General features: G+C 57.5%; 1 protein-coding gene across 1 annotated transcript; it reads left to right on the forward strand.

The window, feature by feature from the left end:
* Positions 1-7,521: 7,521 nt before the first annotated feature.
* Positions 7,522-23,633, forward strand: VEGFA (vascular endothelial growth factor A). Its single transcript, XM_081517986.1, is given in 9 exon segments — positions 7,522-8,647; positions 11,634-11,682; positions 14,874-15,070; positions 15,885-15,961; positions 16,285-16,314; positions 18,201-18,278; positions 18,280-18,330; positions 19,378-19,509; positions 21,679-23,633. Coding segments are annotated over 9 exon segments (702 nt in total). The 5' UTR covers positions 7,522-8,581; the 3' UTR covers positions 21,701-23,633.
* The last annotated feature ends 584 nt before the right edge of the window (positions 23,634-24,217 follow it).

The following is a 24,217-nucleotide window of genomic DNA, read 5'->3' on the forward strand; positions in this document are numbered from 1 at the left end:
ACCTGGCTCTCCAAAGGGCGGAAGTCCCACGTATCCCAAAGGTGCCTGGCTCAGTGCTGGGTCCTGATTAAGTGTTCAAGTGGCCTGTGGAGAGGCGGCCGGGAGGCTGAGCTGTGAGTCAAGAGATGTGGATGACTTCAGATGGCCCTGGGCCTCTTTCAGGTCCTCTGGCCAGTGAAGGGATTTTCATACTTCTTTAGCAGTGGAGCCTTTTTCAAACGAAATCCCAAGTGAAATTCCAATCAATGGAGCAGATGAAACTGAGTGTGCTGTGTCTGCCCACTCCCACACCCGCCCCCAGGCCCCTCCCCACCCACCACCAGGACTCCCAAGGCTTCCAGAAATCAGTCCCATGTCCTCCCGACACAGATACCCCTGGACTAATTGTCTGCTTCACTAATTATCTCGAGGATGTTAGGCCAGGCTGCTCCTGGAAGCTGAGGGGAAGTCTCCTCCACTCCCCATGGCCCACCCTGCACTTCTGGGTCTGGGAAGGCAGGCAGGATGGTGGGGCGACTCCTCTCAGGGGGCCAATCATTAACTGGCTTTATCTTTGTGAACCGTCCCGGGGGGCCTGGGTCATGGGCCAGACTTCCGGTCCAGGACCAGGGGGTCACTGGAGGAGGAGAAGAGGGACCCTTCTTGTTAAGAGGTGGAGGGCACTTGCTTCTTCTTCTTTTTTTCCCCCTAGGATTTCCCTGAAGGAAACTACATTACAGCCAACTCAGTGACTACCTGGTGACACAGTTGCTCCAAAGAAAGGCTAAAGCAGGAACTAAGCCCTAGTCATCTTTGGCAGGCATCATGTGATTTCTTCCTTTTCTTTCTTTCTTTCCTTCCTTTCTTGCCCCCTCCCCCAACAGAAGGATGGGATAAATCCATTTTCCTATTCCTTTCTGTTTGACTTTAGCCTAATGATAGTAGGTTTGCATTCTCTGAGGGTTTGTTCACACATGGCAGTAGGGACAGGAGAAAGGGAAGAGAAGTAACATTACGTGAGACCTACTCTAGGCCAAGAGCCTTGCTCATATTCGCTGTCTCTGTACATCTCCCCATAACCCTGGAAGGTAAGCACGAGGACTCCCATTTTACAGATGAGGAAACTGCGGCTCAGACAGATGCAGTTGCTCGTCCTAAGTCTCATGGCTTGGATGTGGAAAATGAAGACTGAGCCCAGCCTCTCCGGCTTTTTCCACTGCATGTTACACGCGAGGAGGGTGTGGTTGGGGAGCCAGTGCCGGGGTGTTTCACAGTGAGGGTTCGCCAAGCTGGTGTGTCGTTTCAAAAAGGACAGAGGTCTTGGCCTGGCAGGTAAGAGCAGAAGCAGTTCTCTATCTGCTGGGATTCGAGGGGTTTCTTGGACTCACATCTCCCTTCTACCATTCAGTGCTGTGCTCCAGATGTTACCATTCGTGCTAAATTTCTTGGAGTTAAGCCTTGCCCTCCCCAGGAACCTTTAGAAACACACAGATCCCTGGAATATGTGACATTTCGGTATTTTTTTCTTTGGCTGCACTGGGTCTTCATTGCTGCATGCGGGTTTTTCTCTAATTGCGCCGAGTGGGGACTACTCTCTAGGTGCAGTGCCTACACTACCCTCTCATTGCAGTGGCTTCTCTTGTTGCAGAGCACAGGCTCTACAACACAGGCTCAATAGCTGTGGGGCATGGGCTTAGTTGCTCCGCAGCAGGTGGAATCTTCCCAGAGGGACTGAACCCAGGTCTCTTGCGCTGACAGGTGGATTCTTAACCCCTGCACCACCGGGGAAGTCTAAGATACAACGTTTTATATCCGTGATCTCAGTTGGAGTGTTTGATGGAACTGTTACAGAGCCTCAAAGCTTAGGGAGAGGCTTTCACCTAGAAGAAGCCTGAGGTCCAGAAGAGGCGGCTGACTCAGCATGCAGCCTATTCGAGTTTTTTGCCCAGTGCTGTTTCCAGTCTCCACATGTCTGTGGCAGGCAGATGGGAAGGCTCTAGGCACCAGGTGGGGATAGGAAGGGGGGCAGGACTGGAGGAAAGGTCTTTGTGCTTTGAGCTCAGCCCCAGCTGAGTGACCCTGTGCTTGTCACAGGCTGGTGTCCTCTGCCCTCCTCCTGTCACCCCTGGGCAAACAATGGCAGTGCTCGATGTGCAGGCTGGACCTACCTCTAGCGTCTGCTTGTTTGGTTAAATACTGTGGCAGAGACATGCTGTCCCAGAGGGCTGGGGGAAACCAGCGTGGGGCTCTCTTCACCACCCCTCCAGGGAGCGACACTGTCCCCAGGGGCTTTGGCTGGGAATGTTTCTGAAGAAGCCCTAATCCCCTGCTCTGCAAAGTCTCTGTCACCCAGGGGAGAGCTGGGAGAGCTGAGGGAGCTGGCAGCATCCTCCAGACCTCACTTTCCTGCCTGCTCCCTATCCCCACTCTACTCAGCTGGCTAGACTCCTGCTCTTCGGTCAAGACTCTAGTGTCACCTCCTCCAGGAAGCCTTCCTTCACTCCAGAGTGCTCCTTTGGAGAGTTTCTATTTTCGGTGAACTCTTTGGTTCTCCTCCACACAGGAAGCCCCTTCTACATTGTTGTAGCCCCAGGGTCTGGACCAAAACAGGGCTCATGGGCTGAATTTAATATTTGAAAGAGACAGTGTTAGTTGTTCAGTCTTTGTGACCACCAGGCTCTGTCCTTAGGATTTTCTAAGCAAGAATACTGGAGTGGGTTGCTATGCCCTCCTCCAGGCGATCTTCCTGACTCAGGGATCGAGCCCAGGTCTCCTGCATTGCAGGTAGATTCTTTACCATCTGAGCCACCAGGGAAGCCCCAATAATTCTTGTGGAATAAACGTTCTGAGCTTCTTCCTGCCAAAAGTCCTTCTTGATGCCCAATTTGGCCCTTCTGACCACCCTGCTTCAGCACCTTCCTAACTCTCTGTGCCTCTCTCAGGGCCTCTTTCCCATCCTACCTTCTTGGGCTGCTGTCGGTGTGCAGCAACTCCCCAAGGCAGGTGTTTTTACTCTTGTTTTACAGCTGAGGATCAGAGAGGTTGAGTAACTTGCCTGAGGAAAAACAGTTAAAGAGTGGCAGTATCACTTGGCTGCATCTGGATCCAGAGTCCTTGTGCTTTCCACTGCCCTACTTAAGTGGCCCTGTGTCTCCTATATTAGCACAGCCTGGTGCCCAGCAGGCTTTGGGAAAGTCCTGCAGATTGGAACCCAGCTCGGCTCCCAGGCACCCCCCAGGTCGGGAGGGAGAATGCAGTTTTAGAACCTTAGCTGTCACCTCTGCCACCACCTTCTTCCCAGCAGAGGGACTCCCTCCAAGACTGGGTGAGGGTGTGAAAAGGGGCAGCAGGGGGCAGGATGGGGGTCAGACGCTGAGGGGTAGCAAAGATTGGAGTGTCAGGAAGTGAACATGCCTGGGGCTGTTGGGGAGCAGCGATCCAGGGAGAGAGCCTGGTGTTTGGAGATTAGACTGAAGCCTGTGAAGGAGAGGGAGATGGGGCCTGGGGCTGTGTGGGTGGGGGTGCGCCCCCAGAGTGTGACCCTACCCTGTCCCTTCTGCTCCCTCTCCACCTTTTAAAATTTTTATTTTTATTATTACTATTTCTGGCTGTGCTGGGTCTTTGCTGTGGCGCAGGGGCTCTTCGTTGCTGGGTGCGGGTTTTCTCTAGTTAAGGTGAGAGGCTCTTCGTGGTGGTGCATGGGCTTCTCACTGTGGTGGTTTCTCTTGTCGTGAAGCACAGGATCTAGGGCGCAGGGGCTCAGCAGCCTGGGCGCAGGGGTTTGGTTGCCCTGCAGCACGTGGAATCTTAGTTCCTAGAGCAGGGAGCAAACCCGTGCCCCCTGCATCACAAGGCAGATTCTTAACCACGGGACCCCCGGGGAAGTCCCAGTTCCCTCTCCCTCTTGCCTCCCCTTGTCCTGACTGGCTCCTCTTCTTGGGCTTTCTCTGCTCTAATCTTGTTTCCTAAGTGGCTTCATTACCCCAAGTCAGACCTCCAGATCCAGATGGGAATATGACATTGGCACTGGGGAAAGAGGGCTCTCTTCCTTGCTTTTATCGTAAAGACCGAGAGAGAGGTGAGACAGACAGACAGAATAAAGGTAGACCAACCCAGTTCTCTCTCCAATTCAACATATTCTGTTCCTGCCCTTGCGGTGGGTCAGCTCTGTCCTGCTAGGCTCCTGGGACTTGGGGAATGGAGGGAGGAAGAAACCTTTCTTCCATCACAGAGGAACCACACTGAGAAATGTTTAGACAACAGCAAGGCTTAGCGACTCTCTCCCCCACCTCCCTTTGGAGGGGCTTTGGAGGGGTTCTACCTCTTCATCCCTGCAGGGAAGCACCCCCACCCACACAGGGAGAGTGACCCTGAACCTCAGAGGTGTCAGGATCAGCAGGACAAAGTACAACCATTGTGCCTTGGGCCCGATCACTACTCCCTTTGTCTGGGGCTACTGCTGGCTCCTGGCCACCTTTCACACTCTTCTCCACCCACCCCTGCCTTTCTTTCCCCCTCCCCTGGAACACCTTCCCCTTCCTCTTTGGCTTCTTCTGAACTGCTTCACAGCCACAGGCTGAGGCTGTTCTGGCCATGAGGTGGGGTCCTCCGAGTGGGGCTGAGGTCGCCCCTTGAGAGGGTCAGGCCTGACCTCTGTCTGGGCTGCTCTCTGCTCCACGCACCCACCACTCTCCTCCCTGCCATGCTTCTGGGTGACCTTGGGTCCTCTGAGTGGGTCCTCTGGGGAGACAGTCTGCCCTGATATTCCCAGGGTTGAAGCGGCCTGCCAAGGGAGGGTAAGTGGAATCAAGTTTGTTGGAGGGAGTTATGTCCATGGGAGGAGAAGAGGCTGTAGAGATGCGATGTGATCTTATGGATGTTGACTTGTGTTCTTGTTCTGTATGTTTCTGGTCCCCGTTCTTGAAGATGCAGGCGCGTGGGACTCTCAGTTTGATGATAACCCATGGGGTTGAGTCCATGGCAGTGTATTGTGAAAGCTGGTGACACCACACTGGGGGTGGTGTCAATCCTCCTCCCCCGAGTCACCCTCAGGCTGTGGCTCTGAAATGAAGGATGGAGACAGGAGACCCCTCTTCACCCCAGTGAAGGGTGCTCAGAACCCTTCAGGCAAGGCTGCAGTTCCGCTGCCTCATACCTCCGGTTTTCTGGGCAGAGCCCGCAGAGGTTGCTATAGCACACTTTGCTGAATGGGGGATGGTTGACTCAGGTGGGGGAGAGACCTGCGGCTATTAAATGACAACTGATGGCCCTCCCTCCTCGGAGTCCCTCTATCTTCCTCCCCACTTCAGGGTCCTTTATTAAGCCCTCTTCAGGCCTCTCCAGGGACCAAGGGAAGCTGGGATGAGAAGCGATGCAGAGGAGGGGGCCAGGGTGATCCCTGGTGGTAAAGCTGGGAGCCACTGTCCTGGGCTCTGCTGGCCCCAGGGCAGGAATAAGGCAGGAGATCCTTGGTAAGGTGTCCGCATCTTGTGCTCTGGGGTTGCTAGACATGGACCAGGTTGGGCAAGGAGGAAGTTTAGTGACTTCGCTTCCATGACCCACGTGGCTTCTTGGACCATGGAGCTTTGGTGAGGAGGCCTGCCTGGGAGGGGCCCTGAGCCAGCAAATAAACATTTACTAACTGTAAAAAGACCTTGTCCCTGCTGCTGGGGAGCCTGCCAGGTGGTGGAGACGGGACTGGAGGCATGAATGATGGAGAGGGTAGGATAGGGTAGAGGCTGAGCCAGCCCCTCTGCCCATAAGGGCCTTAGGACACCACTCTGGGGAACTGCGGCGCTGAGTGGGTAACCTAGCACCCCCACCAAAGCACAGCACCATGTCCTGAGACCAGGGGCTGGCTGAGTAACCTCCTTGTATCGTTTGGGTCTACTTGAGGGAAGTTGTGCATTCTATTCTCAGCCTAGTTTCCCTTCTCAGCCCAGGCCTTCACAGAGGCTGCATCAGCCCCAGGCAGGCCCTGGCCGGATCTAGATGAATAATGAGACTGGTTAGTCCCTCTCTTCTCACAGGTATCACCCCCGTGCCCTGTGCCCCCTCCCTGGGGGAGACTGGGAGCTGCTGGGTCCAAGCCCAACCAGGACTTTTCCCAGGCTGGTTCCTATATGCAAGGGTGGGGTGGGGGGTCTTGGGGGGCACTTAGGGAAGACATGGGGAGTTGGGGGAGAGCGGGCTTTGAAGAAACAGAGGGGACTTGGGGGAAAGGGAGGAGAGGCTGCTAGCTTCAAGAAGTAGGCAGTGGATCCTGAAGGTCTGGGGGCTGCTGAGGAGAATGCCCCAGTTCTGTTCAGAAGATGAGCTGTGAGCCTGGACTGGGACTGATAGAAGCCTTGGCCTCCGGCCTGGTGGGAGCTCCGGGCAGCTGGCCTACAGACGTTCCTTAGTGCTGGTGAGTAGGTTTGAATCATCACTCAGGCCCTGGCCTCCATCCGCCCCCACCAGCCCCCTGGCCTCAGTTCCCTGGCAACATCTGGGGGAGGGGGGGGTGGAGAAGCAGAAACAAGGGCCTCTGTCTGCCCAGCTGCCTCTCCCTTTGGGCTCTGCCAGACTCCACAGTGCATACGTGGGCTCCAACAGGTCCTCTTCTCTCTGGGCCACTGACTAACCCCAGAACCACACGGCTTCTTGTTCTTAGCCCCACAAACATGGTGCCAAATACTTCTCCCCAGGGGAGCCTCCCTGAACACTTCCCAAAGGACCCCAGTCACCCTGGCCTGTTGGCTGCCGCTAACTCTGATGTCAGCGGGCCAGATGAGGCCCGGAGATGAGCACAGAGTCCAGATGGATACATCATGCCCTGTGTGCCCAGCACTGGGCTCTGTGCACGTGGGACCACTCGAGTCCCAAACGTGCCACTGTTTGAGAGGTCAGAAACGGGAGCAGGGGGTGGGGGGTGGTGTCAGGGGTAATCTCCCTCAACCCTCTTCTTGAGGCCTCTTAAACCTGAGATGGGGTGTGCATACGGTAGTCACTAGGGGGCGCTCAGCCACCGTAGGGAAGCTGGGTGAACTTGGGATGCAGCATCTGCGTGAGAGTGAGGACGCCTGTGACTGTGTGTGTTGGGGGGGCGGGTAGTTGAGAGTGTTTGGTGGGGGGTGGAGAAGCCAGGGGTCACCCCAGGATTCCAACGGATCTGTGTGTCTCTCTTTCCACCCGTCCCTGTCTGACTCCCTCAAACCCCTGCCCCCTCCAATATTCCCAGCATAGAGGAGGGAATAGCTCTGGAGCCCTGACCGCACATAACCTCACTTTCCTGTACCCTCCCCGCAAATACCGCGCGGGCGTGTGTGTCTCCCGGCAAAGGGGGGCCGATAGGTAATGTTCAGGCTGTGCGCCTTGGTGGGGGTCGAGCATTCCCTTCGCTGGGGTGGGTGGGGGCCCGGGCTTCGGTCGGTGTCCCCAGGGGAAGGCAGTGGCCAGAGGCGCGGAGGGGACGGACCCAGGAGCTGAGGCTGGGCCTGGCCCCGCCCCCTGGGCGTGTCGGGGCGGGGCCAGGCCATCTTTTTAGTCGGCTCGTAGCGGTGAGGAGCGCAGAGGCTTGGGGCAGCCGGGCTGCGACGAGGCCGCGGCGTTGGGGGGGCGAGTGGAGCCGGCGGCTGCGGCGCTCGGTCGGGAGACGCATCGAAGAGGCGGACGGACCGGCGGGGTCACCGGCCAGCGGTCTCCGCACTGGAATTTGATATTCATTTATCCAGGGTTTACTCTCCTCCTTTTTTCTGAAACATTTTTTTTTAAACCGTATTCTTTCCTGTTTTAATTTATTTTTGCTTTCCATTCCCCGCTAAATCGGGCCGACCGTTGGGGAGATTGCTCTTTTACTCCCCCCCAAAATCACTTCGGATTCTGGAAACGAGCAGAGAAGAAAGAGGGTAGCAAGAGCTCCAAAGAGAAGTGAAGGAAAAGAGAGAGACCGAGTCAGAGAGCGCGCGCTGGCGAGCGAGACACGAGAGGGACAGGGGCAAAGTGAGTGACCTGTTTTTGGGGGGTGACCGCCAGAGCGCAGCGTGAGCCCTCCCCCTCGGGATCCCGCGTCGGACCAGCAGCGCTGACGGACAGACAGACAGACACCGCCCCCTGCCCCAGCGCCCACCTCCTCCCCGGCCGGCGGCCGACGGTGGACGCGGCGGCGAGCCGCAGGCAGGAGCCGGAGCCCGCGCCCGGAGGCGGGGTGGAGGGGGTCGGGGCTCGCGACGTTGCCCTGAAACTTTTCGTCCAACTTCTGGGCTGTTCTCGTTCCGGAGGAGCCGTGGTCCGCGCCGGGGCAGCCGAGCCGAGCGGCACCGGGAGAAGTGCTCGCTCGGGCCGAGAGGAGCCGCAGTCGGAGGAGGGGGAGGAGGAAGAAGAGAAGGAAGAGGAGAAGGGGCCGCGGTGGCGACTCGGCTCTCGGAAGCCGGGCTCATGGACGGGTGAGGCGACTGTGTGCACAGACAGTGCTCCAGCCGCGCGCGCGCCCCAGGCCCCCGCCCGGGCCTCGGCTCCGGGAGGAAGAGGAGCCCGCCTGGGCGCCGAGGAGAGCGGGCCGCCCCGCAGCCCGAGCCGGAGAGGGAGCGCGAGCCGCGCCGGCCCCGGCCGGGCCTCCGAAACCATGAACTTTTTGCTCTCTTGGGTGCATTGGAGCCTTGCCTTGCTGCTCTACCTTCACCATGCCAAGGTAAGGGCTGGGGACGTGCGTGCGAGCGCGCGCGTGGGGGACTCCGTGCCCCACGCGGGTCCTTGGGCACCGGGCGCGCGGCTTCCCCTCTATCTTCGTAGGTGTAGGGGGAGGGGGCGCGCGCTAGGTGGGAGGGCACCGGGATAGAGTCTCACCGCCCACGCGGGCCCTGCCCACCCACCAGAGTCACCGCACGTACGATCTGGGCCGACCAGCGGAGGGCGGGAGCCGGAGGAGGCGGCTGAGGGGGCTGGGCTTGCGCTGCCGCGGGCGGCTGAAGTTTGCTCCCGGCCGCTGGTCCCCGACTAACTGGAAGTCCGGGCAGCTGGGGCGGGAGCCGGAGCCCTGGCGGGCGGGGGTGGGGGTGCTCGGACCTTGGACCGGGGGAGGGCAGAGAGCGTGGAGGGGGCAGGGGGCAGGGGAGAGATGGGGCTTGCTGTCACTGCCGCTCGATCTCTGCGGCCCTCGCCGCGAGTTGGGGAAAAGTTTTGGGGTAGATTGCTGCTTGGGAGCCCCCCCTCTCCGCCGGGCCACCTGCGCCGCACCAACCCCCGCCCGTCCCAGCTCGCGTCCCGCTCGGTGCCCGCCCTCCCCCGCCCGGCCGGGCGCGCGCGGCGCGGAGCCGATTACATCAGCCCGGGCCTGGCCGGCCGCGTGTTCCCGGAGCCGCGGCGGCCCGAGCGGGGAACCCGGGGCGGCGAGCCGCGCCCCTCCCCCCGCCGGCCCTCCGCGGGAAGGTGACCTCTCGAGGTAGCCTCATGCCGAGTACCCGGAGAACCACCCCTGTTCCTTCCCGCTGTCCCCAGCCCTTAAACCGCTCCTACGAGGCATTTCCTCACGCCCCTTCCCCGTTTCCTTTCCTGCTCGAATAGAAGCCCCTGCCACCCCTTTATTTTTAACTCCCCTCTGCTGAGAAGACCCACGTATCCTCTCTCCGGCCCCAGACTCCGGGGAAAGAAAGATCACTGTCAGGAGTCGGGCTACCCGGGCCCAGCCCGGTGCTTTGTCGGTGCTTTGTCGAGACTCTACCTAAAGTCCCGACTCGGTGACAGTCTGCTTCCCTCCCCTCCCCCATACTTTCCAGTGAGCTGTGCTTTAGCTTTTTGGGGGGCGACCGCAGGGAGGGTTTAAAGGGTGTCCTTATTCCACTTTGCACTTTTTGGGAAAATGGTTTGAAATTTGCTGTGACATGGGCAGTGTGGGACTAGCCCTCCTTGAACCTTTGGAGGGAGCTCCTGCCAGCCTTGCAAACACACTTTGTTCTGGTGAAATGGGCGTTGGAGTAGGAGCAGGTGGTTTTTGGGCACTCTAAACTTGCCCACCCAGCTTGCTTTCCCAAACCACCTGAGGGGTCCTTTTCTGCTCAGAGCGCCCTTGGAGAGAGGCAGAAGGAAGGAAACGGGCTGGGGTCCTTGCTGCCACCAGGAGTTCCTCAGACCCTGGCACAAAGGCCTTGGCTCCAGGCCTCCAAGGGGGGGGAGGGGGAGGAGAGGCCGCCTGGCCACAGTGTGACCTTCAGAGGCCCCCAGAGAAGGGCACCTGGCCCCTCCCCGCCCAGAAATGCCCCTCCCAGTGCCCCCTAGCCTTGGAGGGGGTATGAAGTTTCTGACCCCTTTGCTCTTTGGGGCCCAGGAGGAGTGAAGGGGATAGGCAGAATGTTGGCAGAGGGAAACAGGGGTGCCATGGAAATGGGTAAGGGGCTCAGGCAGAGACCCCTGGGGCATGGGGGTCCCTGAGGGAGCTGCAGTGGCAGGCTGTTCAGCTGGGATCCTGGAAACTGTTATCTGACCTTGGCCCTGGAGGCAAGGCTGGGGGTCTGGGGTGTATTGCAGCGGGGTGTGGGGAGAGAGACAGGCAGGCAGACTCTCTCTCTGCAGAGTCTGCAGTTCTGTGCGCTAGAGTGCTGCTCTGCTGCTCTGGATCTGCCCCAAAGAGGGGCAGGTGGGGTGGGCAGGTGGCCACGACTGGAGACTCTCTGGAAGGGCTGGGAGAAGCCTTAGCCTGCCGGGTGCTGTCAGGTCCACATGGTTGGACTAGTTGACCTTCACAGTTTCTGGGGAGGGAAGGAATGATCTAGTGGGGGTGGGGAGCAACCAGAAGCCTCAGGCTTAGGGAGTGTAGGGGGCCCCCTAGGGGCCGGGCAGTGTTAAGGCATTAAAGGCTTCCCTGGTTGCCTTTGAGGAAGGTGCCCAGCAGGTGAGAGGGTCTCCAGACGCTCTCAGTCTGGGAGGGAGAAGCCAGAGAACGAGATGGGAGTGCGAGCCTCGGGGCTTTGGAGATACATTCAGGTTCTGGGGAGACTGGTTCACAGGGAAAAATGGGGCCCTCCCCTCCCCCAGGGTTTCCTCCCAGGTTTTACTCTGTAGGCAACCTGTGGCTTTACTAAGTATTCCTGAGAACAGAAGCGTTTGGATGGGGGAGGGTGCTTGGTGCCCTTCGGTCCTCTGCACTACCCCCCCACCCCCCAGCACCAGCTCACCCTGGTATTTGTCATGTCAGCAGGAGAAGGTCACCATGTTGTTTTTCTCACCCCCAGTCCTTCCTTCCTGCCCCAGTCCACATTTGTCCTCCTATTTGACCTTAATACTTGCCCATGGCTTTGGACCAGGGAATCAGGGGGGCTGAGAGACTTTACTTGTCCTAGCTCAGCAAGGGGCCGGTGAGAGCTGGCAAAGGGAAATGTGGGGGAGGGGCGGGGACCTGAACAGCATGCTTTCTGGTGTTTTCCTCCTGTGTTCTGAGCCCCCCTCACCCCCACTATCTGGTCAGTCATTATCTTCCCTGACTTCAGAATTGGAGCAGCTCGGAGAGGGGGTGCTTTGTGCTGTAGGGAGCCCCTGGAGGTGCCCTGCTCGGTGCAGAAGCCTGGAGAAGCCAGAGGCTGCAGGCTGGGAGGGGCTCGAGGAGGGAGCAGGGGCGGGTTGGCTGGGCCTGTGCATCCTTGCTCCTGCCCTTGCCCATTCTTCGCTCTTTGTTTTGTCCTCAGTGGTCCCAGGCTGCACCCATGGCAGAAGGAGGGCAGAAACCCCACGAAGGTAAGTGGCCCCCCACCCCGGCCCTCACCCCTGCACATGGATGGGGTTCCCTGATCCCCCAGGGGATGGGTGGGAAGGTCTGTTGGGGCTGGGTTTTGCGGGTAAAGGGGCATAGGAAACTGGGGCCGGTGATCTAGAAAGGATCTAGAAAGGGGATCTAGAAAGGAAAAGGGTGAGTGCCAAGAGGTTAACCCTTCAGTTCCGGGGGACTCGGACCTACTCAGACTGCTGCTAGAAATAGAACTCATGGTCTTTTTCTTCTGCTCTTTCCAGTAAAATTTTATTTGGAGAGGGAGCCATGAGCACAGCCAGGAAGATAAATAGTATCCAAGGATCCCAGGTGTCAAGGGTGGTGTCCCTTGTCCCCCCCCCAACCCCCGCTCCCAGGGGAGGATGAATAGTCCATGTCCCTTCCAACCGGGTCAGGTCCCACCTGTGGGATCTGTGTGGTGGGGGCTGTGACCCTTGCTGTCTTGATTGCTGGCTGTGCTGGAGGTGCCGAGAGTCCAGCCTCGTGGAACCCCCGCCCTGCCGGTGTGCATTCCTCTGGGGGTAGAGAGAGAAAGCCCGACAGCCTCCCCATGCCCTCCTGAGGAGCAGGTTTGGGTGCTTGTGAACTTCCCTCTCGGTCCAGCAGAGGGCTGGCTGTAGCTCCCAGGAGCCCCGCCCCTCTGCCCAGCCCGAGTCTGCCTGCCTGCCTTTTGTTTGCTGCGGTTTGGAGTACGGATCCTCTCATTTCTCCAGGGACGCCTTGGCTCTCCCCAGTACCGAATGTAGCCTCTACTCCCGTGCTCCGCCTCTGAGAAGGAAAGGCCCTGGGGTCTTCCTCCAGGAGAGTTTCCTGAATCAGGTGGCCCAGGTGGTGGCCAGGGCCAGTGTTTACACTCCTCAGGCCCTTGGTGATGCCTGGCTGGTTTTGCCTCCTTCCTCACCTGGAGGGGAGGGGGTCCTTTCCTGGACCCAGGACCTGGCTTCCCTGCTGTGCCACTGACAGTCCCCCCTCCCAGGGTGCACCCAGCCCCCTCAGCTTCCAGTGGTCTCTCTCTGTGGTCTGGGAAAGGCGAGACAAATGGTCTTTGTCTGCTGGGGAAAAGGTTGTCTTCGAGCAATAAGGAAAGCCATGAGCCTGAAGTTGGAGTGTATGTGTGCCCACGTCTGAGAAAAAAGCAGGACAGCTTTCCTTGGAGACAGTGGCTGGGGTGTGATGGGTGCGGTGAGGTTTCCCACTCCACCTCATGGGGCGGTCTCAGGGATCCCAGGGAGCTTTTCCAAGAAATTCCCGCCTTGGATCTTTTTATCCTCAGCTACCAACTGCTGTGACCCAGGCCAGATCATTCTGCTGTCCTGTCCTTGTGGCCCCAAAGTCTTGGCCACCTCTGTTCCCAACCAGGGTGAAGTGTCAGGTCAAGAATTCTTGATTAGTCATCTTCTTCAATATAGACTTGGCTTAGAAAAGGACTTCTTCAGGTCCCTGCTCTGGTTTATACTCTTTTTGATGACACTTGATCCTAACCCTTTTAGCAGTGGAGAGTTCTGTACCCATTGTCTGGATGGGGAAAGCAGAAACCTCAGACTGGTCTGGGAGCCTCTTTTGTTCTCTTTCCTGTTTTCACACTTGTAGCCTCCCCCTCTTCCCCTCAGCTCCTCACATTATTCTTAATCCACTGTATACCCCCACCACCCCGAGGCTCATCTTCCTTCACCCCTCTGGTGAAGGGAGTGAGAGGAGACTTAGCTATGGCCTCTGACGGGGAGGCAGCTAGGGGTATGCACTTCAGATGCCATGGTGGGGTTCCAACCTTGTGTCTCCTGGGCTGAGAAAAGGGCGCTTGTTCTTGGGGCTGGAGTTAGAAGGCAAAACCCTCTAGTTCAGCCTCTTATTTTGGTGTCTTTAGCGATCAGCCCAACCCACTTACACAGATGTGCAGAGCCTCAGGCCCAGAGAGGGAGGAACTGGCCCAAGGTCACACCAAGTCCTGGCCAGGGCCCAGGCTTCCTCGCTAACTGGGTGCTGCTTCTGCCTTTCTGTATCGGGGAAATTCATTTCAGGGACAGGATTGCTCCGTGGTGGTGGTGATGGAGGGGTGATCGGGAGCAGCAGGCCAGGCCGCAATTTGAAGCAGCCACTCGGAGTCCTGACTTCATGTGTTCTCAAGGGCCCCGCCCCTGTGGCCCAGAATCACCCCTTCATGCTCCGGTGCACCCAGGCTCCACGGCCAGCCTGGGAAGTTGTCTTTGCCCTGGTCTCCCTCCAGATGAGCTTCTAGAAGCGCTCTGTGACTGCAGTGGCAGCACCGTTTTTTCCATGATGCAAGCAGTTTGCCCTCCTGGGTGGGGTTATCGGTGGCTGGCAGGGCCAGCGCAGTGTGCCCGCCCACGGCCACCTGCTGATTCCAGGCGGACCCAGCCCCTGGGCCGATGCCCTCTGCCTCCTCAGCCCGTATCTGGGGAGGGGGTCTGGCAGGTGGCAAAGTGCCCCCCAAGGCTCCCCTTCTGTTTCACAGGACATTGGCTTGGGGAGGCTTTGATATTCAGAGCCAACTTTAACTGTGTGACTTAATGGCAATGTGGCCTTCGAGCCAGTTACTCAGCCTCTCTAAGCCTCTAGCTCCCCATTTGTAAAGCCAGGGGGAGGGTGGGTCCTACCAGAACTTTGCAATACCATGGGGGGAGAATTGCCTGGGGTAACATCATGGACTCCTGTACACCGCGCCAGAGCACAGAAGAAGTGCTCTTTAAGTGGCTGTCAGCTAATGGTGCAGCGGTTGCTGTGGGGAGGTGGGAGGGAAATGGAGAGCTGGTTTGCCAAGCTGGCCGTTCCTCCTTTCATGGGAAGCTTAGAGACCCCCGGCATACTCAGACTGCCCTCTGACCTCACAGTTGACCTAGGGATAGGCTTGGCTGTCATGGTGTGAAGCAAGGGGACCTAGTATGGCAGGTTGACTCCCTTGGGACCTGACAACACCATGTAATCTTTAGAATAAACACAGGTCTTCATCAGTGTTGGTGGTGGAAAGCTAGGGAAGGACTTCAACCACGGCCCGAGACACTTAAGTTAGATGTTTGGAAGGCCTTTCCCATGGCGGTTACCTCTCACAGAAAGGAGAGGCCTTGCAGAGCTGGGTGGAGAGAGGGGCCGGCCATCTCTTCTGTGGCCTGCTGGGCTCATGTGTCACCCCCTTTCCACGCAGTGGTGAAGTTCATGGATGTCTACCAGCGCAGCTACTGCCGTCCCATTGAGACCCTGGTGGACATCTTCCAGGAGTACCCAGATGAGATCGAGTTCATCTTCAAACCTTCCTGCGTGCCCCTGATGCGGTGCGGGGGCTGCTGTAATGATGAAAGTCTGGAGTGTGTGCCCACTGAGGAGTTCAACATCACTATGCAGGTGGGCACTGGCAGGGAGCCGGGGTGGGGGTGGTGGGGGGCCCCTTACGCTTTGGCCACAGGTGTTCCCTGGCCCTTTTCTGGGCAGCTCTTAAAGGGAGGAGCTAGGCTTGCCTTGCCCAGCTCCTGCCGCGGAATCAGTCAAGGGGAGATGCAGGCGTCTGACCCTCTTTGGAGAAAAAGATGCTTGCGTTTCTGAGCCCAGCTTTCCAGCAACCCCTGATCATCTCCTCCTCCTTCCTGACCTCTGACCCCTGGGCTCAGGAGGGGGCTGACACCTGTGACAGGAGCCCCTCCCTTCCTCTCTTGGAGGAAGACAGCCCTACCTCCTTGGGGGCTCTGTTTGGGGAGCTGGATGAGTCTGGTCTGTGGGGAGTTTAAAAAGCCAGTCCTTTGGTGCTTCCTGGTGACGGGGCGTGTCTCAGCCTGGACAGGGCTGGAGGGGACTCTGAGACCCCAGGGAGGAGTGGGTGGCTCTTGGGTGGCTCCTGGGGGTACGGTGAGGCCTGGAGGGGATAACAGGAGGGGCGGGATGGGGAGAGGCAAGAACCCAGGACCTGAATTCCCAGCCTGGCCAACCCTGCAGACATGTCTGCCCTCAAGAGAAGCAGGGGCTCCTTGAGGTCAGCAGGGTGGGGGGAGTTGGGGTGGGCCTGAGGCTCTTTCTGATAGAGCCCTTGGTCCCCCTATACTTCCACCACCTTTTCCTGCTCTGTAGAACCCCTGGGGGCTAAGTGGCAAGAGCCATGGGGTTTCCCACCTGGGTATGGCTGGCTGGGTCACTAACTTCTGTGATCTGCTTCCTTTCCCTTCAGATTATGCGGATCAAACCTCACCAAGGCCAGCACATAGGAGAGATGAGCTTCCTACAGCATAACAAATGTGAATGCAGGTGAGGATAGAGTCTTGGAGTTACTCATTCAGTAAACAGCTGCAGGGGCCTTGCTCTGGGCCAGAGTTAAGCGTGTTCCGGAGTTAAGCATGTTAGCCCATTTTCACTCTCCAGCTGTATAACTGTGGGCATTTTGGTTTTATTTTAATGTGCCTCAGTTTCCACATCTGTGAAATGGGCACAATAATAGTATTACATACTGCCTAGCATTGTTATAAGGATTAAATGAGTTGTTATATGTCAAGAGATTAAAACTGTACTGATTGTTACCATCACCATCTGAACTCCTATTTTGTTCTTTTCTCTTTCTCTACCCACTGCAGACCAAAGAAAGATAAAGCAAGGCAAGAAAAGTAAGTGGCCACAATTTTCGCCCTTCTCCCTCTCCTTGACTAGTTGTCTTGGTTTGGGGCTCTTGGCTTCCTCTCTCAGGGGGTAGGGGTCTGATGGGGGGGTCACCTGGGTCTGAGAGTTGGTTTCATGGGGACTCGTGGTGGTAGCAGCGGGATAGAGCAAGCCCTAGGATGACAGCTCTAGAATGACTGACAAAACCCAGCCTGGTGCCTGGAGCTTCCTTTGGAAGAGATGATGCGTCTCCGGGCCATTCCTGGCTGGGATATGCGGTCTTGGTGCGTGTGGGGCCAGCGTGGACGCTGGCTCCCGGGCCTGCTCTAGCCTCCCATCACCCATGGCAGGGAGAGGGAGTGGGTGGCAGAGAGGCCAGCTTTTGTGTGTTAGAGGAAGTGGCCTCTTTCAGTGGCTGCAGTGGTGGTGCAGTTGGACTGGGGGGCCAGCTGGGGTGTTTTCTTGATGCGTGCCCTCCTGTGGCAGTGAGACAGGCCTGAGCCGCTCAGCCCCCTTGGCCAGGGAGAAAGAGGTGAATGTTGGCCATCTTCTGAGGCTTCCAGTTGCTCAGTGTGGAGGGTCAGGTCAGGATAGAGCAGTGGGGGAGAGGTCTGGGGGCCGTGAGCCTTCAGGACAGGGTAAGCAGCTGGCACCGGAGAGAGCCTGCAGGGGAAGAGACTGAGAGAGAGTACCTCCCCCCTCCCCCCACCCACCATCCCGTCTGCCCCTCAACGCTCTGGTGACACTGAAGCCCCTGAGGCCTCGACCCCTTGCCTCTTCCCTAAGCCCCCAGCTTCCAGTATTGCTGTGGCTGCAGAGCAGTGAGTGGGGAGAGCAGGTGCAGAGAGAGAGAATGTGTGAGTGAGTGCAGACCCTCCTCCTTCCAGTATTTTCTCCCTCTCCTCCGTCCCTCCCCACCTCACTTCTCCCCTGTGGTCCCCTGTGGCTGTCCTCCTGAGAGGTATTCTCAGTAGGGGTGTGTAGGGGGGTGTGGGCAGGTGTGGAGAGTGCTGGTTCCCTTGAGGGAGACAGGCTTCAGCCTGGCCCCCCCCCACCTGCCCATTCCCCAAATCCCTGCCTTGCCCACAGGGAGAGTGGGGGGCTCGCCTGGGCTCGGAAGAGAGTCTGGTGAGATGGTGTAGCAGGCTTTGACAGGCTGGGGAGAGAACCTGCTGCCAAGTGCCGCCCAGGCCCCTCCTCCCCACGCCTCCCTAACTCCCACCCCACCCTGCCGCCTGCCTGGGGCTCCCAGGACACCCAGCCCCGCCTCTCGGCCCAGGTTATGGCTGGGCTAGCTGGTGCCTTTCATGTGCCGCCCTTGGTTTTGTGCCAGCTCCAAGATAGCTGCTCCCCCACAACCAGGGTTCACAGAGGCAGGGCCCCTGCAGGGACCCCTCGCCGTTGTACTTGGATGTGAAGGCAGAAGGTGCCTGGAGCACACGCCTGCACACGCCCTCCCTTGCCCATCATCCAGTCAGGTCTCTGACTTCCACCCCAAATCCTGGCCTGCCTTCCAGAGCCCCTGATCTTCAGGGTCAGACCTGTTCAGGGCTGCCGGTCACAGAGCTGGCCCTCTACGCTTTGCCCCCCCGCCTGGGACTGGGAGACACCACGAGTGTGGAGGCCTGCAGGTCCAGTGTCCTTCACCCAGCCTCTGATCCCCACTCACAGCCTTGCTAGGGTGTGGCCTAAGTGGGTGAAGCCACTGCCCCCCACCCAGGGTGGCTAAAGTGAGAAGAAGGCGCCTTCAAAGTGCCCGCCGCCCCATTCCCATCCCGCCTGTGTGCCCGCGTGCCTCGGAGAGTGTCCTGTGTCCTGCGCCCCTCACTGCTTCCTTGCCTCTCCCCTTCCCCCTCGCTTTCTCTCTCTCTGTCTCTGTTTTTTTATTTTCCAGAAAATCAGTTCGAGGAAAGGGCAAAGGGCAAAAAAGAAAGCGCAAGAAATCCCGGTATAAATCCTGGAGCGCGTACGTGGTGCCGCTGCCGTCTCATTCCGCCCCCCGCCCGGAGCCTCCCCGGCCCCCAGTCAAACTCCCACCTGCAGGACCCCAGAGCCCCCCCGCCCCTCCCCTGTCCCCTTCCCTGGCTCCCAGTGTCTCTCTCTCACTCTCACTCCACTAATTGGCACCGAGGGGGTAGACATGGTGGTGGCATTACAGGTCCAGGGTTGGAGGCGGGAGGGTGGGCAGAGTGGGCCTGGAGGATTCAGGGAGGGGGTCTCTGGCTTGGCTGGGGCACTGCCTTTTCCCTCACCCACTGGGCACTGGTGGTGGGCCTATGTTGGCACGGGTGCCAGGCACGGATGCCTGCTCACCCAACTGGTTTCCACCGCTCTAGGCTTCCGCACTTCTCTGGAAGCTGGGGGGGCGGGGCGGGGAGGGCAGACGTGGCATGAGGAAGGGGCGCAGATGACAGGAGGCAGCTTGTTGTTGGCTGAAGGGAGGACATGGGGCCAAACACCCCTGCGGCCCCTCCTCGCGGACTTGGGGCCTCCAGAGGGGAGCCCTGTATTCCAGCCCAGCCCATGGCACTCCCAGACGCCTTCCCCAAGGGTGGCCTCTTCCTCTGGGTTTGAGGCGGTGGGGGGCCCTCTGGCCACCAGTGGCCTGGCCCATGGACCCTGCCTCTGGGCCTAGCCTGCCGTCACTCCCTGCCTCAGCCCTTTGGTGGAGGGGCTGGGGCGTGAGCCCTCACACAGGGAGAAGTTGGCCCTGATTGGCATCCCCAGCAGGTGGAGAGTCAAGGTGTGCTTTCTCAGGGGTGGCAGCCGTTGGGGCCCCGTGGCCTGAGACTTGCACTTGTGCCCGTGGGGTAGCCCAGCCCGCTCCTCGCACTCTGCCCGGCCGCGTCCGCCGCTTCCTGCGGGCCGGCTTCTAGTTACTGCTGCCTCTTTCCGCCGCTCTCTCTTGTCTTCCGCTGTGGCATCGGAGCCTTCCAGGGCGTGGAAGGGTGTGGGGGCCCGCGAGCCGGGTGGGGGTGCAGCTGCGGACGTAGTAGGGGTGTTGCATGGATTTTTTTTCTCTCTCTCTGCTGACGCTCTAGCTTAGATGTCTTTCCTTTTGCCTTTTGCAGTCCCTGTGGGCCTTGCTCAGAGCGGAGAAAACATTTGTTTGTACAAGATCCGCAGACGTGTAAATGTTCCTGCAAAAACACAGACTCGCGTTGCAAGGCGAGGCAGCTTGAGTTAAACGAACGTACTTGCAGGTTGGTTCCCAGAGGGCGAGCAAGTCAGAGAGGGGCTTTGCTCAGAGATGGGGAGAGAGAGAGAGAGAGAGAGAGAGTGAGCGAGCGCGCACTTGAGAGTTGCCAGCTGCTTGCTCTGCTTCTAGCTGCCTGCCTGGTGACTGCTGCCTTCTTTGCTCGTGGGGGGCCCCTGTGCTGGGTGGCAGGCGCTGGCCAGCCTGGCAGGGCCCGTTCAGAGCTTGCCCTGGTTGCCTGAATGGACAGGCCAGTGTGGCTTCCTGTGGTGGTGTGGACGCAAGCTGAGTGTTGTGTCCTGAGGTTCTGCTCATGGTGGCTGTTGGTCCTGATGTTGTGATGACTACCTTTGCTACTAATAGGGAGGGCCCGTCCGGGCATGGGGGGCATGCTGCCTCTACAAAGTGCAGACAGCTGGGGGGCTTTGGCACTGCCTCTGAGGTCTGTACCGCTGGGTTTCTCATCCCCTCAGTGTATCTCCGTGGGGACAGAGGTTGAGTGCATCCTCCGACTAGGGGCCTGGAGGGCATGGGCTCTGGCTGTTGGTTTAGGGCAGATAGGAGATTACTGTCAGGGCACAACTGATAGCATAACACTCCGGTCTTCATGGCAGCAACCCAGAACAGCTCACCTGTTATTTCCAAATGTCCTCAGGATGGGTGGATGAAAGGAGCCACGCCCATTCTCCTGATACTAGATTGTGAGTCCCTCACGCCTGGGTTTTATTCATCTGTGTGACCCGCCGGGTGTCTGTACCTCTGTCCCTTGTGCACACTGTAGGTCAAGGAAGTGTCAGGTGGGTGAGTGAGTACATGAGCGATTTCCGGGATGAGGACAGGAACAGGAGCCCATGACTGCTGGCTGGCAGTCTTTTGATGCCTTTGATGGCGTTTCGATCGTCTGGCCTGTGCTCAAAGGCAGGGAGCCCTCTGGGCCAGCACAAGCTTCACCATGGGATGAGAGGCTTTTATGGGGATTCCCAGGCAGGGCCAGGGCCAGGGCCACCCCCCCACCTCCTCAGCTAGTCCAGATGCCTCATTAATTAACAAGGTCCTTCGAATGTGGCTGTCTCCCCCATCCCCCATGTTCCTGTGGCTTGTGAGTGTTGGGGGAGGCTGGGGACCAGGCCGCGGGGTGTTGCTGTGGGTTCTGTCTATCTTGGCAGTACGTGAAGACCGAAAGTGTACACTCTGCTGGGGGGCTGGGGTGGGGGCTCTGCCTCACCCCAGGGCTGGATGAGGGGGTCTCTTCATCTCCCAGGGGCCTCAGAGAAGATAAGGAACTCACCATCTTAGTCTCAGTCTCCATGATTCTGGAGAGGTGGACTGGGGGATGTCTGCAGTGACCTGGGGGCCAAATGAAGTTACCCGAACCCCTCCTCTGATCTGGCTGTATGGGGGAATGTCTGTCCTCAGATTGGAAGCATAGGTCCCCGTTTCTAGGCTTTCAGAATGGAGGGTCTGCTCTGGTCCTTCCTCACATGGGGAAGGTAAAAGGTGAGCAGCCCTGGGCCTGACGCATGATAAGAGAGTTCTAGGAGTCCCCTTCGCTTCCCCCACCCTAAGTTAAATAGCACATTGTAAAGGAAAGGCAGTCTGGTGCCATGGAGGCCTGGACAGTGGGCACAGATGGAGAGGGGAGGTGTGTCCCTCCTCACCTTTCCAGGGGCCCCAAGCCCTGCTGGGTCCCCGTCCCTTGGGAGCCTCCCTTCCCCAGCTCACTGGCCTGCTTGGCCCCTGCACAGGCCCATCCTTTGCTCTCCCCCATGCGCTCCCCCAGACCAGCCCCATAGGGACCGCCCTGAAACATCTCCAGCAGGGACGCTTTGCTGATTTACTCGGTCCAACTTTGCTCACCCGTCAGCTCTTAAATGTCAGGCAGGGACCGTTCTGGGGGATGTGTTCATCTGTTGCTTGTGATGAGATGTCATCCTGTCTTTGTCTGGTCGCAGCTGGGCTGTAAAGTCCAGAGGGCAGCCTGGGAGCCCCAGGCTTAGCTCCTGCTCAGGCGGTGGTGGTGGTGGTGGGGCCCTTGGGCAGGGGGCTCCCGGAGGCTAGGACTGTGCTTTCTCTGTCCTCCACCGCCTCGGGCTGCAGAAAGGGGGGGCTGCAGCCTCCCCACCAGAGCCCCTCCCCTGGCCCTGACCCTCAGCCTTTGTCTCCCCTGTCCCCGCAGATGTGACAAGCCAAGGCGGTGAGCCAGGCTGGACGAAGGAGCCTCCCTCAGGGTTTCGGGAACCAGATGTCTCACCAGGAAAGACTGACACAGAATGACCCATAGCCGCCGCCACCACACCACCACCACCACCATCGACAGAACAATCCTGAATCCAGAAACCTGACATGAAGGAAGAGGAGGCTGTGCGCAGAGCACTTTGGGTCCGGAGCGTGAGACTCCGGCAGAAGCATTCATGGGCGGGTGACCCAGCACTGTTCCTCTTGGAATTGGATCGCCATTTTATTTCTCTTGCTGCTAAATCACCGAGCCCGGAAGATTAGAGAGTTTTATTTCTGGGATTCCTGTAGACACACCCACCCACATACATACATTTATATATATATATATTATATATATAAAAATAAATATATATATTTTATATATATATAAAATATATATATTCTTTTTTAAAAATTAACATTGCTAATGTTATTGGTGTCTTCACTGGATGTATTTGACTGCTGTGGACTTGAGTTGGGAGGAGAATGTCCCCGCCCAGATCCCGACAGGGAAGAGGACGGAAGGAGAGAGTCTGGCATCGTCTTTTTGTCCCTCTTACGGCAGCCAGGGTCCCCTCCCCTGTCTGGGAATGCGCAAGGCCAGGGCACGGGGGCAAACTTGGCCTGCTTTTGGGAACACCGACAAACCCAACCCTGGCCCCGAGCCTCTCTCCCGAATCAAACGGACAGAAAGACAGCTGACAGGTACAGGGGACGAGGACACTGGCTCTGACCAGGAATTTGGGGGAGACTCAGGACACTGCTGTGCTTTGGAAACCCCCTCCGCGCGCATCTTGCCCCCCCAGGGGCACTGCCTGGAAGACTCAGGAGCCTGGGCAGCCTTCTCCTCTCACCCGCTTCCGAGATGCCCAGGAGGCCACCGACATGTCTCAGCGAAGAGAAGAGACGTTGGTGGAGGAAGGGCCAGCCCGGTGACAGCTGGTCCTCCGAGGGAAGGGCCTCTGCCTTGGCCCTCTCCCAGCTTCGCTCCCCGGGGGCAGCCCAGGAGGGCCCGATGTCCTCAGACCATTGAAACCACTAGTTCTGTCCCCTCCAGGAGACCTGGCTGTGTGGGTGTGAGTGGTTAACCCACCTCCGTCCCGTCACCCCACCCTACCCCACCCGACCCAACCCTTCCCGCGGCTAGAGAGACAGGGCAGGATCCCCATGCCCACCCTGGAGGCAGAGAAAAGAGAAGTGTTTTATATACGGTACTTATTTAATATCCCTTTTTAATTAGAAATTAAAACAGTTAATTTAATTAAAGAGTAGGGTTTTTTTCAGTATTCTTGGTTAATATTTAATTTCAACTATTTATGAGATGTATTTCTTGCTCTCTCGCTCTCTCTTATTTGTACTAGTCTTTGTGTATAAAACTCCTGTTTCCAATCTCTCTCTCTGATCGGTGACAGTCACTAGCTTGTCCTGAACAGATATTTAATTTTGCTAACACTCAACTCTGCCCTCCCCCTTCCCCTGGCTCCCCACCACACATTCCTTTGAAATAAGGTTTCAATATACATCTACATACTATATATATATTTGGCAACTTGTGTTTGTATATATATATATATATATATATATATATGTTTATGTATATATGTGATTCTGATAAAATAGACATTGCTATTCTGTTTTTTATATGTAAAAACAAAACAAGAAAAAATAGAGAATTCTACATACTAAATCTCTCTCCTTTTTTAATTTTAATATTTGTTATCATTTATTTATTGGTGCTACTGTTTATCCGTAATAATTGTGGGGAAAAAGATATTAACATCACATCTTTGTCTCTAGTGCAGTTTTTCGAGATATTCCGTAGTACATATTTATTTTTAAACAACAACGAAGAAATACAGATATATCTTAAAGAAAAAAACATTTTGTATTAAAGAATTTAATTCTGATCTCAAAGCTCCTCCTGGTTTCTCCTTCTCCATTGAATCTTTGTTCCAGACTTTCTCCTGCACCCCCCTTCCCTCCTCCCATGGGAAACATGGCTTTTGCCTGAGGTCTGGGAAAGGGGTTCCAGGTGTATAGGCTATGGGGTGACCCACTTCATTGTGCTGGGGCCAGAGTCCTTCCATTCTGGCTGGGCCGGTCCTGGGGGAGCTCATCCATTCTTTGCCATCTACGGAAACTGGGGAGAGAGAGACAGCTCCTTGGGAGCCAAGGTCCCTGCAGCTGCCTTCAGGTACTGTGTGATCCAGGTGCTATCCTGTGTCAGGGAAGAAACTAGCTCTGTGTCTGGGCTTGCTTCCCACAGGACACTAAGGGTCTGGGTTTGGTGCTGGAGCCTTGGCTGCAACAGGCTGGGAGTGGGAAGAAGTACTCATGTGGGGCCTGTAAGTAACCCCAGGGTGTAATTGAGTTTTACATGGTGGTTCTCCAGTTCCTTAAACCTCTGGAAGGTGGACCCAAGTTCTGCTTGCCCCCAAGTGGACTCCCTTTCTTGCCTTACTGCTCAGGCCTGTCTTGCATGTAGTCCTGAGGAAGGT

Source organism: Giraffa tippelskirchi, chromosome 8, assembly GCF_054371585.1.
Source record: "Giraffa tippelskirchi isolate mGirTip1 chromosome 8, T2T-mGirTip1v1.2.pri, whole genome shotgun sequence".
NCBI lineage: Eukaryota > Metazoa > Chordata > Mammalia > Artiodactyla > Giraffidae > Giraffa > Giraffa tippelskirchi.